At 57.7% G+C, this 14,114-nt stretch overlaps 3 protein-coding genes across 12 annotated transcripts in view; 1 reads left to right on the top strand and 2 right to left on the bottom strand.

Annotated features, from left to right (window-relative positions):
• The window catches only part of LOC308630186 (uncharacterized protein), a 282,945-nt gene that overhangs the window by 170,079 nt on the left and 98,752 nt on the right, over nt 1-14,114 (top strand). The gene's annotated exons all lie outside the window — the stretch shown is intronic.
• RIPK2 (receptor interacting serine/threonine kinase 2) overlaps nt 1-14,114 on the bottom strand; it is a 278,912-nt gene that overhangs the window by 199,718 nt on the left and 65,080 nt on the right. The gene's annotated exons all lie outside the window — the stretch shown is intronic.
• Nucleotides 1-14,114, bottom strand: part of LOC308630190 (uncharacterized protein) — an 85,210-nt gene that overhangs the window by 39,613 nt on the left and 31,483 nt on the right. For all 3 annotated transcript variants that reach the window (XM_081258661.1, XM_081258660.1, XM_081258662.1), the window contains one exon: nt 493-536. In XM_081258661.1, the coding sequence (XP_081114787.1) occupies nt 493-536 (44 nt within the window). The remainder of the gene's footprint in view (nt 1-492; nt 537-14,114) is intronic.

Raw genomic sequence — 14,114 nt, 5'->3', positions numbered from 1 at the left:
TGGGCCCCCGAGGGCACTCTGGAGGCCATCGCAGACCCTCAGGTCCCATGTGAGGAGACAGCCCACTAGAAACACAGCAGGAGGCCCTCCTCCCAGATCTCACCCGGGACAGCCTCCTGGGCACCCGGCCTCCTCTGCACAGCATGGGGCAGGCTCACAGAGGGAAGAGCGGCCCAAACCCAAAAGTCACACCAAACCCCACGGGAGAAGAGTAAAGCAAGGTGATGAGAGGAGGGGTCCCTCGGGAAGCTGGCCACTCAGGATTTCCAGCGTCTTCCACAGGAAGCGAGCTCACGAAGCACCAAGACCTGTCCTGGGTCACACTCAGAGGACTTGACCCCTGACCCCACAGCCCGGCTTCCCAAGACTCCTCGATGCTGACAATACTGACGCAGATCGGCACGGAGGAATGGGGGAGCGCACAGCTGGGGTGCTGCTGGGAACTCAGGACTGGCCCACCCCGAGGCCCCCTCCAGCAGGCGCCACACTCACCGGATGGTCTTGATGATTTCGTGAGCAGCATTGTAGGGTTTGTCCTAAAAGACAACAAGACAGGGTTCAGAGCTGTCCCTCCCCACTCCGGTGATGTGGGTGACCAGAGGAGACGGGGGCTGCGGCCCCGGGACTCCCCGCCTCATTTCCCCACCCACGGGTCCTACCAGAGAGCTCCACCCACAGCGCTGGGGCCATGTCCTGCCACGTGGGACACGCTGGCTCCGGGACCGCCTGTTCCTGCAGCGCCCTGCCGCCCAGCGGACTGCGGGGAAGGGACCGGGACGGACTCAAAGCCCCCGACTCTCCTGCCCCAGGACTTCCCCCGGGCACTCCTGCAGCCTGGAAACCACAGGCCTGCCTCTGAGTCCCTGAACCGCCGCAGGCCTCGGTCTCCATCTGTAAAATGGGGAAACACCACTCGTGAAACCACAGGGAGTGGGCGAGCAGAGGTCCTCCCTCCCGGCCACAGCGGTGCTCTCCTGGTCTCACTGCGCCCGGCGGGCTGCCCTCGCCACTTTCCCCGAGGAGCACATCAGGAGTCGCTCTGGCCTTTCGCAGGGGTCTTGGCGGCCAGCTAACCCAAGACCCCGCAGAAACCAAGTGAGGACGACGCATCGTGTGGATGGTCTGTAACTCTAGACGCCCCTCCGCCCCGGCGGTGAAGATTCCTATCGCGGTGAGGAGGGGCCTCGAAGAGGATGCACAGCGAGAGGAGGGGCCGCGAAGAGCACGGGCTGAAGCCCGAGGTGAGATGGTCAGGCCCAGAGCTGCCAGCCCTGTCCCAGGACAGCGACTGCCCCTCTCAGCCCAGGCCACCATTTCCACGCTTCACAGTGGAGGACGGCAACGCGGGCAGAGCCCCTACGGGCCAGGGCAGCGATGCCCGGAAGGTCCCAGGACAGGGCCCCCCACGGCGCAGCGGTCCTATCAGGTCAAACAACTCCAGAAACACCCTTTGTGTCCTAAGCCTCATCTTTGCAACAGCAGCCCTACTGAGCTATAATTCACACAGAATGGGCCCCCGCTTCAAGTATACAGTTCAGTGGCTTTTAATACATTCAGAGCTGGGCAACCATCCCCTCCATCTAGTTCCAGAACATCCCATCACCCCATTAGCACACGCGCCCCAATCCCCTCCCCAGCCCCTGACAACACTAATCCACTCTGCGTTTCTGTGGATTTGCCCGTTCTGGACGTTCGTAAATAGAATTACGATATGTGACCTTTTGCCCAGAATCTTATTTTTTAAAGCAAAGGAAAAAAACAATCTTCCATCGTTCTTAATAATATCCTCCAACTTACCAAGGACGGAGCAGTAAATATCCATTGAACTCATATTACTTAGACAAGGCCGGGGGCGGGGGATGGAGCACATGTGGTCCAGCACAGGACAGCCCTGCAGACCAGTGGTTCCCGATGCGGGGCAACCGACCTGCAGCATCAGTGCCACTGCTGACCCAGAAACCCTGGGGAAGAACCACTGATGGAACAATCGGCCCCAAGGCCTCCTGGCAAACGGCAGGAAACAGTGAGGACAGCTGGGTTTGGAAAACAGTCTGGCAGCTCCTCAAAGGTTAAACAGTTAGCAAATGACCCAGCAATTCCTCTCCTAGGTGTCTGCCCAAGAGAAATGAGAATATTCGTCCACACGAAACCCTGAACGTTGGGCTTACCAGGTGGCGCAGTGGTTAAGAATCCACCTGCCAATGCAGGGGACACAGGTTCGAGACCTGGTCCGGGAAGATCCCACATGCCGCAGAGCAACGAAGACCGTGCGCCACAACTACAGAGCCGCGTGCAACTAATGAAGCCCGCATGCCTAGAGCCTGTGCTCCACAACAAGAGAAGCCACCGAAATGAGAAACCCGCACACTGCAACGAAGACTAGAGCCCACTCACCATAACTAGAGAAAGCCTGCGCATAGCAACGAAGGCCCAACGCAGCCAAAAAAAAAAACCACACCAAAAACCTGAACATTAATGTTCACAGAGGCGTGATTCACAACTGCCAAAAGGTGGAAACCACCAAAATGTCCATCAACAGATGAACGAGTAAACAAATGTGTCCTCCACACACTGAAATATTATCCATCCACGAAAAAGAGTGAAGCACTGACACTCGCTACAACGTGGATGGACCCTGAGAACACGGTTGCTAAGTGAGAGAAGCCAGACGGAGAAGGACACACAGGGTGTGATTCCATTGATGCGAAACGTCCAGAACAGGCAAGTGCACAGAGACACAGAGTGGGTTCCTGGTTGTCAGGGGCTGGGGAGGGGGATGGGAGGGATGCTAATGGGGATGGGGTTTCCTCTCGGGGTGATGGAATGGTCTAAAATCGGTAGTAGTGATGACTGCGCACAATGAATACACTACAAAGCAGGGAACGGCCTGCTTTAGGTGGATGAGGTGAAGAGTGTGGGAATTACACCTCAAAACAGCTATCAAAAACAACAGCAAGACCAAGAGGGACCTCCCTGGCCGCCCAGTGGTCAGGACTCTGCTCTTTCACTGCCGAGGGCCCAGGTTCAATCCCTGGTTGGGGAACTAAGATCCCACGAGCTGCACGGCACGGCGAAAAACAAACAAAAAACCACAACACAATCTATAGGAGGAAATGCGAGGTATTGTTAAAAAAGCACCTCCACCTCAGTAGGAAAATACTGAGCATCTAAGACACTCATGTGGCCGACGGACTCTGTTGCTGGTCCACAACATTCAGTGAGTCCAGACAGACAGTCCTGGCAGCCCTGAATTCCCTGGGCTCTTGTACCCACTGAAAGCAGAGAAGACACCAGGCTGTCCCGCAGGATCTGCTCAGAGACAAACGCACACAGCACAGTGTACAAGGCGCTGAGGTAGCCACAGGATGAGGAGGAGGGTCTAGAACTTTCCACCAACGCTCTCCCACGTCACACTCCTCCTGAGGGTAGCTGGCCCCCGTGCACTGAGGAGCCTCAGCAGCCCTGCGGGGCCCACGGGCAGAGGAGCCACGGGAGGGGCCTCCTGGAAGCCAGGCATCCCTCCCAGTCCGGCCTTCGGATGGGACAGCCCTGGCTGAAGCACCTACTGCAGCCTCCTGAGGGACCCTCGGCCGGAATCCCCTGGCCTGCCTGCTCTGAATCCCTGCCCTCAGAAACCACGGGAGGTCATCAGTGTGCATCGTCTCAGGCTGCTAAATTCATGTCTGCGTTCAGGCCGATACCCTACCCTGCGAGCGCGGCCCATAAGAACAAGTCTTAGAGCCACGGAAGGACATGGCAGTACCCAGGAGAGTCTCATTCCGGTCACCACTGCGGAGTTACAAAACAGCGTGGGCGCTCTGAAAGGACCCCGTGCGCACGCGCGTGTGCCTGAGCATGCGCCGCGTGGAAGCCCCCTGCCGGCTCGGATTGTGCTCCCTCCCTCGGGCCCCTCAGGAGGCTGGACGTGCCCCAGAGATGCTCCTCCTGCAGGGGCGGCAGGGGCCCTCACCGCACGCGGGCCGCAGCCCTGGCTGAGCCACCGCGTCTCAGGCCGCATCACACAGAAGACAAGGGCCTGGAATGTGGTCTCATCTGTGATGAGATGAACTCAAGCTTTCCAAAGCTTTAAAACCAGAACGAAAGGAAGGAAACAGTTTACGACGTGCCTCCTGCAATCTCAGGATGCTGCTTTAGGGACTGGCCAGCTTCCAGCAACCGTCCTGAGTCGTATGATTTAAGATGGCCTGATCACCATCGATGATTCAGAAGCTCTCACAGCTTCTCGGCTGTGGCCTCTTCTTCTGCTTCACAGGCCTTCAGAACAGAGCGACGCCAGAAGTCGACCCAGAAAGGTCCGACTGAGAACAGTCCTGAGGAAGCCCACGCTTAGGAGCACCCACACCTCCTCCCCCGGGGAAGCCCTGGAACTCCGGGGTTTGAGGCCAGCCCTGGTCTCACTGCACGGTACGCCCGGCCTCCGCGTCCCAGCCACAGCCCCGGCCCGCTGCTGGCTGCTTGTGGAGTCAGTGACTAACCCAGGCTCTTCTCACTGACAGCCTCAGAGCCTCCGCAGGAAGCTGCGCAGAGGCTTAGCGGAATGCTGCTCACCACAGAGCCGGCGGCCTCACTCCGGGGTCCTGGGAAAACAGCCGCAATAAGCACAACCGTTCCCGCATGAAAAAGCACCCTGGCCGGAAGCCGGAGGCGGTCATCAGGCCTGAGCCGCCACCAAGCCCGTCCCGTCCACTCCCCTCCCCTGCCCTGTCCAGCTCAGGTGAGGGCGGGGGCCGCCCACGGGGCTGGGGAGTCTGGCTGTCCCACTCGGCAGGCCCCTGCCTCCTCCTTGACTGTGAGGACAGGTGTGGGAACAGGAACTCCACCCGGACGCCCTCAAGTCTGGCTGTGCCCCCGCTCGTCCCTGCAGGCCCTGCGCCAGGCGTGAGGAGCCTGGACAGGAGGCCTCCTGGGTGCTCGCTGCCAGGGCACGGCCCACCCCTGAGCACGCAGGCTGGTTCACGGTGACAGGGGCACAACATCTGGAGACATCGTCCCTGGAGGACCCGGCGAGAAGCAGAGGGCAGAGACTAGGGAGGTGACAAGACGTGGACTCCATCATCCTCTTCCCACTTGCAGCAGGAAGACGCCGGGACCCAGGGGGCCTCCGAGGCAGGGGCATCACACCGGGACGAGCATCAGAATCCCTGGTCAGAGTGGAGTTCTGGGGCCCACCCGCAAAGTTTCAGAGTCAGCAGGTCTGGGCCCCAGGAACCCGCATTCCTAACCAGTTCCAGCTGGTGGGGAAGCTGCTGGCCCGGGGCCCCGCTCAGAGAACCACCGGCCTGAAGCAAGCAGGGACTCTTGCTCTATCACCATCTGCTGAGGGCACGAGTGCCCAGGAGGTGCCGAGGGGGAGCAACCTGGGACTCTGCCCGCAGTCCCCACTCCCCAGCAGGCTGCAGGGGGCACTGCCTGCGGGCTGGGGGTCGCTGCCTTCTTCCCCAAGGCTCTGCACACCTCCGGAGCCCTGGGGTGGGGGCCAAGGCAAGTGGGACAGAGCGGCCAGGGTGGGATGCACGCACTGCTTCCCAAAGTGGAGAAGCACAGCGGGAAGAGTCAAAGGCAGGGGAGATGGAACACGGCGGGAGGTCTGCCGGCTGTCTCTCTGCCTCTCCCAGTGGCAGGGCTTTGAGAGCAGAGATCTGGCTGGAGGAGTGGAAAATCCACAGAAGGCTGTCTGTCTGGGAGGAAAGCCAAGCGGGTGAGCAGAGGGTCCCGAGGCCCAGCGAAGGCGCTCAGCCTCACCTCTCAGCCTGCGGCCCTGCTGGGGAGCACCCACTCGCCAGGGAGAGGAAGCAGGGGGTGAAGGGGGAGGGGGAGGGCCAGCGCCTGCAGTGGGCCTGAGTATTCAAGAAGTGAACAGGTTTTCACATGAAAAAGAGTGCATTTCAGACAGGGGCGGTGGTGGCAGAGAGACTGGCTGTGGAGCATCACAGCGGTGTCATCCACAGTCAGCCCCAGACGTCTGCAGGTCCCCAGCAAGGGGGTGCTGCCTGGCCCCAGGACCGTACCTGAGGACAAGCCAGGCCAAGGATGGGAACCGCCTGGTAAAGCGATGCAAAGGAGAGAGCCAGGAAGGAGCCTCTCCTCCCAACGCCCACCCGGCCCTCTCCCCACAGGGCCAGGCGTCAAACCAGGCTTGTCTTGGGACCCAGCTGCGTCGCAAAACCCTGCCCGCGAGACCGGCACTGCAAGAACAGTCAACACGGAAAAACAAGAAGGGGCTGCCAGGACTCCATGAGGCCAAAGTCCAGCTGGAGGAGGAAGAGAGAAGAGGGAGCGGGCCAGTGGCTCCCGGGTCACGGACACGGTGCAGGACATGGTGGGCCCATGGCCCTGACCCGGGCGGGTGGGACCCGCTGTGCACACAGGGGCCCCAATGACCAGGGTCCAAGAAAGGAGCCGCCACGAGGGAGAGGGGTCTAGAGCCTCACTGTGCCCAGAGCGGCCCCTGGCCACCTGGACGAGGGGCAACGGTGCGCGGTGGCCCACTCCAGTGGCGTGTGCTGTGAGCACAAGATGCACGTGGATGTCTAAGAGCGCGCACACACACAAAGTAACACTGCCCTTCAGGAATTCTTTAAATGGCATGTGGAAAATGTCGTGTCTGGGCTATACTCGGTTACGTACAATGCTATGAAAACGTACCTCGCCTCCTCCTCCTGACTCGTCATGTGGCTCCCTCGAGGGCACGCGCGTGGCTCGTGTGCCCCCTCACCTACCACCGCACCTGCGTGAGTGTTTCCAGACCTGACCCTGAGCTCCACGCCTGGGTCCGCAGCTCACAGAAGCCAGTCTGCGCAGAGCCAGGACCGGCCGGGACGTCCTGCTGTCCAGGCAGCCGTCCTTCTGCAGGACGGGCGTGGGTGTGTCCACAGGAGGACGGGGCACCACGGGGGCTACAGGGATGACAAGACCATTTCAGTTGCTTCAAGCCAAACTAGCCCACCTGTAAGAGCCCGGGCCGCCCAGCCACCCAAGGAGCCGCTGCAAGTGCTGAGCGCCTGACGCCGGGGGTGTGCGTGGAGGGGCCGTCGTGGAGTGACCCCGGTGGGATGGGGGAATGCGACAACCAAAAGTTCACTACCAGAATTTTTCTCGCCCTCACCAAAGAAAATGTTTTACTGCCACAGAGCAGTGCGGCCTGACGCCGAGGCCGTGACAGGAAGGGAGGGAAAGCCCAGGGATAGAGGAAGCCCTTCCTAGGGGGCACAGCTGGAGGAGGACTCGCCCGCGCTCCCCACGACAAGCGGCAGCACGGCCTCCACCCAGCGGTCTCAAAGGCCAAGGCCAGCCACGCCCCAAGGCTTCCAACTGTCTCCCAGTCCAGCAAGGGGTCCTGGTAGCACCGTATCAGTACAACTGGCATCACCCCACCCCAGGACCAAGCCAAACGAACGCCTCTCCAGGGGCCTCGAGACCCCATGACCTGGGCCACGCACACGGGCGCATCACTCAGCCACGCAAAGGGGTGAAGCCCTGACACTCACAGCAACATGGACGGACCCTGAGAACACGATGCTCAGTGAGAGAAGCCAGACACAGAAGGACACACAGTGTGTGATTCCATTGATGGGAAACGTCCAGAACAGGCAGATCCACAGACACAGTGAGTGGGTTCCTAGTGTCAGGGGCTGGGGCAGGGGACTGCAGGCCCTTAGCGCTGATGGAATGTTCTGGAATTAGAAGAGGTGATGGCTGCACAGCTCTGTGAATATAGTAAAAGCCATTAAATTGCACACTTCAAATGGGTGAGCTCTGTGGTGTGTGAATGCTATCTCGACAAAGCTGTTATTTAAAGAGAGACAAAACCCACAAGACCCAGCGCGGCTCTTCCTCCCCTTGTCCCGCCCCTTCACCTGGTGTCTCTCCCAGACCAGGTGTGGGCCCAGCGAGTCCTGCGGCCCCAGCACCTGCTCCCCGGTGGGACTCACTCAGCCTGCAGGGTGAGCACAGAGCAGACACCAGGGAGCCACCTTCACACCAGGCGAAACGTGAGCCGCCACCACCACCACGCGACGTGCAAATGCTTCCCGAGAGCTCCCTGCCCCGAGCCCCACGACTCCCACCATCCCCGTGGGCACCACCCCGTGGCGGCCCCCGCCCCCCAGCACACAGCCTGCAAAAACCCCTTCCCCACCCGGGAAAAGATGCGTCAGGTTTTTCAAGGACCAGCGTTCTCAGAGGTAACCTCTCTCACACACCGGCTGCCCGGGCACCTGGGGTGAGTCTGACGCGCTTTCCGGACATTGGCCGCGCACCCCATGACTAACTGAGGGGATTCAAACGGAAGCCCCTCAGAGATGAGGAGGCATCGTCATCCAAGGTCAATACTCAGTGAAGCACACAGCCTCTGACCTCCCAACTGCAGCTCACGGGAACCTGTGACTCGGCAGCCCTGCCAGGCGCCCTGGACAGGAAGAGGGTCCGGTCAGACACAGGGGCGCTGAGGAACAGAGTATACAGGCGGCATGTGGATGTTAGGGACCAAAGTACGAAAGCTAACAGCCACGTACTTATGGAACACCAGGCTTTTCCTGGTGATCCCTTCCTCTTTAAAGAGGCTACTTCACCCACGGAAAGTCTTCAAAGGGTTAACCTGCCTTCCACCTGAGCTCAGATTAGGCAGGACTCACACCAGCAGAGGTCAGATCAGAAAATATTTTGAGTCATGGGGAGGGATGGCTCACTCGGCCGCCCACTTCAGCTACTACTCACTGTGGAGTGAAGGGTGTGACTGCTCAGCGGGCCTTCATCAGAGCCTCGTGGGCTCTCAGGAGGAACCCACAAGCAGGCGGGGGCAGTCACGCTGGGGCCGCTCCACGCCCACAGCCTCAGTGAGTCATGGAGGGGAAGGACCACTGCCCGCACGCCCTCCTGGCTCCTGCCCTGCCATCAGGCAGCCGAAGATACCACCTGCTTCCTCCTGAGCTGAGACCCGGTGTTTCCCACCAAAAGAAGGGCCATCCTGCTTTAGAAATGCCACCGTGAGCTATAAGTGGATATCTGGGAACTCTCAGTCACAGAAGGAACAAAACTCGCCCTGCACCCCACCCTCCTATTTGTCACTTGCGCAAAAGCCCATCTTGGAGGCTGGACATTTCCACGTACAGGTGGTTGTGGCTGTTTGCACTTGCTCCTGTGGGTGGCCCCTCCTCAGACAAGCCACCCACACCTCCCCCAGGGCGAATCTGGCAGCCGCACCCTCTGGGACCTCAGTTGATCCCATATTCGGGGCACTACACCTCAGCTGAACTTCTGTGTTTATAGATCACCTACCGTCCTTAGTTCATAAGTTTTGAGAATAATACTGTCACCCGCAGAATGGGAGAAAACATTTGCAAACGAATCAACGGACAAAGGATTGATCTCCAAAATATATAAACAGCTCAATATTAAAGAAACAAACAACCCAATCCAAAAATGGACAGAAGACCTACATAGACATTTCTCCAAAGAAGACGTACAGATGACCAACAAGCACGTGAAAAGCTGCTCAACATCACTAGTTATTAGAGAAATGCAAATCAAAACTACAATGAGGTATCACCTCACACCAGTTAGAATGGGCATCATCAGATAATCTACAAACAACAAATGCTGGAGAGGGTGTGGAGAAAAGGGAACCCTCTTGCACTGTTGGTGGGAATGTAAATTGATACAGCCACTATGGAGAACAGTATGGAGGTTCCTTAAAAAACTAAAAATAGAATTACCATATGATCCAGCAATCCCACTGCTGGGCATATACCCAGAGCAAACCATAATTCAAAAAGACACACGCACCCCAATGTTCACTGCAGCACTATTTACAATAGCCAGGTCATGGAAGCAACCTAAATGCCCATCGACAGATGAATAGATAAAGAAGTTGTGGTACATATATACAATGGAATATTACTCAGCCATAAAAAGGAACAAAATTGAGTCATTTGTTGAGACGTGGATGGATCTAGAGACTGTCATACAGAGAGAAGTAAGTCAGAAAGAGAAAAACAAATATCGTATATTAATGCATGTATGTGGAACTTAGATAAATGGTACACATGAACCGGTTTGCAGGGCACAAGTTGAGACACAGATGTAGAGAACAAACGTATGGACACCAAGGGAGGAAAGCTGCGGTGGGGTGGAGATGGTGGTGTGCTGAACTGGGCAAGTCGGATTGACATGTATACACTGATGTGTATAAAACTGATGACTAATAAGAACGTGCTGTATATAAAAATAAATTAAAATTCAAAAATCAAAAAAAAAAGAATACTGTCTACTGTTCTCCGCGCCCCCTGGAACACTCACTGTAAATATCCAGGAGGTGCTTGCAGAATGAATGAATCAATGAACAAACAAGCTCACTCATTTCAAACGTGAGGTCACATGCGTAAGCTGACCTAAGAAGTTAAGCTTCGGGAAGGAGCCCATTTTCTTAATGTATTCAGCCTCGAGTCATCACAAAATATGAACTCTTATAAAGTACTGCCCCCTCACTTCCCATGAGAAAGCAAATTTCCTCAGCAGGGAAATGGGAGGGTAGCAGACATTACCCGCAAAGCTTTAGGAAGGCTGCGGCTCGCTGAGCACTTCACTAGGGCCCCTGACCGCCTGCCTGGTAGTAGGACAGACACACCAGGAACTGCTGCTGACCGGCAGAAAGAGCGCCAGGCCAGGCAGACAGCACACCCCGCACCCTGCCAAGCGAGGTCTGGCCAGCAAGGGAAAGATGCTCTCCACTTCAGAACCGCCCACCACTAGAAAGCCAGGTCCTGCCAGGGCCTGGACACACGAGGCCTTCCTTACAAGGGTTACAAATCTGTGGCCTCGCTCTGCCTCGAATAAAAGACAGTGACGGGGACAACGTGACCATCTCCAGATGAACTTTCAACTTCGTTTCAAGTGCCTGGGTGCCGGGTCACAGTGGATTTCTAAACTCTTCCAATACTCGAAAATACCAATTTCTAACATGCAGAAGGGTTGTTAAACATACACTTAGCACAGACCCCAGTCCCACTCCTGAGTATCTTCTCAAGTGAGGTAAAAACCCACGTTCACACGGAAACCTGCCCTGGGATGTTTACAGCAGCTTTATTCCCGATCCCCTCAAAACTGGAAACATCCCACAAGTCCTGCCACACGCAGGCGAATGGACAAACGGAGAATGGAATACAACACAGCCAGAAAAAGGAGTGGCTTCTCATACCCACAGCAACAGAGATGACGGACTTCCCTGGTGGCCCAGTGGCTAAGACTCCGCGCTCCCAATGCAGGGGGCCCGGGGTCCATCCCTGCTCAGGGAACTAGATCCCGCTCGCCGCAACTAAAACATACTGCACGCGGCAATGAAGATCCCATGTGCCGCAACTAAGACCCGGCACAGCCAAGTAAATAACTAACTAAATAAATATTTAAAACAACAACAACAAAAAACAAAACCGGGAGAAATCTCGCATAGGTTTTGCTGAGCCAAAGCAGCCAGAATCAAAAAGCTACATGCTGTTGTTCCGTTTATCTGACTTTCTGGAAAAGCCAAAACCTTAGGGACAGAGAGGAGATTAGTGGCCAAGAGGCTAGAGGCGCGCTGGTGCCCAAGGGCAGCAAATGGGATGACAGGATCGCTCTGCCGCCTGATGGCGATCACCTGTCAAAACTCCTACAACTGTGCACTACAAGTGAACTATGCTTCACGGCTACTAAGGATACACAAATTATTACATTTTGAAAAATATGCTGGCCAGCCAACCCGTGCATGACAAGTGCAGTAAGAGGGGCGGGGAGGCGAGGCAAGTGGATCAGCTGGAGTTCTGAAGGTTCTCCCCACTTTCAGTTTCCCTCCCCTGGGATGTCTCCCCGCCCTGCCCACTGCTCAGGCCGCCCACCCGGGCCACGCGGAGTTACCCGACTAGAAAAGCCAGAGCCCAGGCTCAGCCGCGCCTCCGGGCACAGGAAGGGCAAAATTAGAAAGCGCCAGTGCACAGTGGCGGGCTGGAAACCCTCGGACCTCAGATAACTGCGGAGAACCGGGGCTCGGAGTCAACATCCGCTCCCAGGCGGTCCCAGCGTCCCGACCCCGACCCCGGCCACGACAGTTTCCACAAGTTGACACACATGGAGCCCGCGCGAGGGGCGGGTCGCGCGGGCTTCCCCGCCGGGTCACCTGGAGGCCGGTTCCCCGCAAGCCGAGCGCACGAAAGGGCGCCCCAAAGGCGCCGGCCCAAGGCGCCCGCTGCGCTTTCCCTCCGGAAGATGGGCCGCGGCGCCCAAGCGTAAACCCTGAGACAAGGAACACGAGCACCACGCCGCCACGGGGGACGAGAGGCCAGGCGCCCACCTGGCCAGACACCCTGCATTTCTGGAATCACCAGACGCCTGTGTAAATTTCCGTTTGGCGTGTCATTTTCCAAAGGCCACTCAAGATCAGGGGATAGAACGCCTCCTCTCCAACTGTCCTGCCAGCCCACCCACTCAAAATCAGAGGGACAAAATGCCTAACTAAAACAAAACAAAACAGAAACACAAAAAACTGGAGAGAGGGAGGAAAGGGTGCCCTCAAAAAAAAAACAAAAAAAAAACAAAAAACTAAGCACGTTGACAGCGCTAAGAATAAACTACCAGGAAAAAGAAACCCTACATGTCAGATCCTAAAGTACAGAAGGGCAAGCCCGCCGGCAGTCCAGGCCCGGGGGGACGGGGGTCCCCAGCCCTGCAGAGCCAACCGCAGACCGGCTAGGGCGCCCCTCGGAAGCGCGGGGTCCCCACGGCTGAGTCTGCGCCCCCGGCCGGCGCCGGCTCCGCTCTGCCCACCTTGCGCGCGGGGGCTGGAAATGGCCGCGGAGAACCATGGCGGGTCAGGAAGGGGAGCTGCAAAGAGGGCCTGGCGACTCGAGTCGCTCCGTTTCTCGGTGGGCTCAGCGCGCGCCGTCTGGGAAAAGGGGCGGGGGTCCGGGAGTAGGGGACGGGCGGCACTTACCTAGACCGGCAGCGGTCACGGGTAGACGGCGGGCTCAGCCCCCACGAGCGACTCCAGCCTCAGCTCCAGCTTCTCCCCCATGTCTTCGCGCGCGGCCCCCGCACCGTGCTAGTCTGGCGGTTGGGGGAGGGGCGCGGTGCCGCCGGCGGGGGCGGGGCAGACGGACGGGCGGGAGGGCGGGAGGGAGGCTGAGGGGAGGGCGCCTGGCCTGGGCCTCAGCCGCCGCCGCCGCGCTCCCTTCCGGCCCCCAGCTCCGTCTTTGTGATCACAGGCCCGGGGCCTCCAGCGCTGCTGCGAACTAGGGCCGGCATGAGGCGAGCACAATGAGCCTGGGACCAGCCTGAACCACTCGCGGCACGCCCCGTGGACTCCCCAGCTCTCACGCACGCACGCACGTCTTCGGCTGCCCCCGGCCACCCACACCGGCCCGAAGTGGGGACCCGGGGTGACCCCTCGGGGCCTGGGGTGGCGGGTTCGACTCCCGCCCATGACGTACCGTGACACACACACCCCTCCCCCCAATAATAAGACTATAATTCCTCGTTAAATATGACAGCCGGAATCCCCGCTTCTGTTCACAAAAATGCCGTGTATTTAGCCTATGCTAGGCACCAGACCGCGGACGCTCAGTACTGGCAAAAAAGGAAATGCCCTGCCCTCATGGCACTGCCATTTTAATTGGAATAGTAGTGACAATGGTCAAGGGAGAAAATAAAGTGTCATCATTGCCACGGGGATGGTTAATCTCATGTGCGCACTGCGTGGGGCCCCGGCAACCACAAACATTATTCCAGATGTGGCCAGGAAGGTATTTTTCACAAGAGATTAACACTGAAATTGGTCCACTTCGCGTAAAGGAGATTATCAATGCCTCGGCGTGGGTGGGCCTCGTCCATCAGGTGAAGGCCTGGAGAGAAAAATGAGGTTCCCTGGAAAGAGGGAACTGTTCCTCTAATAGCCTTGGGACATCAGCTCTTCCCCGTGTCTCCAGCCCAGAGTCCTGCCCTGACTTGCCTGCCTCACGGTCACATGAGTCAACTCCTTAAAACAAAACTATATATGTAAAAATACTGAATACATACAAGCCTATTAATTTGTATATGTGTGTATACATATTATATATATGTATACA

Source organism: Mesoplodon bidens (genome assembly GCF_964165515.1).
Source record: "Mesoplodon bidens genome assembly, chromosome: 16".
Classification (NCBI taxonomy): Eukaryota; Metazoa; Chordata; class Mammalia; order Artiodactyla; family Ziphiidae; genus Mesoplodon; species Mesoplodon bidens.
The sequence above is the reverse complement of the archived record's forward strand: the minus strand, read 5'-3'. Positions and strand labels throughout refer to the sequence as shown.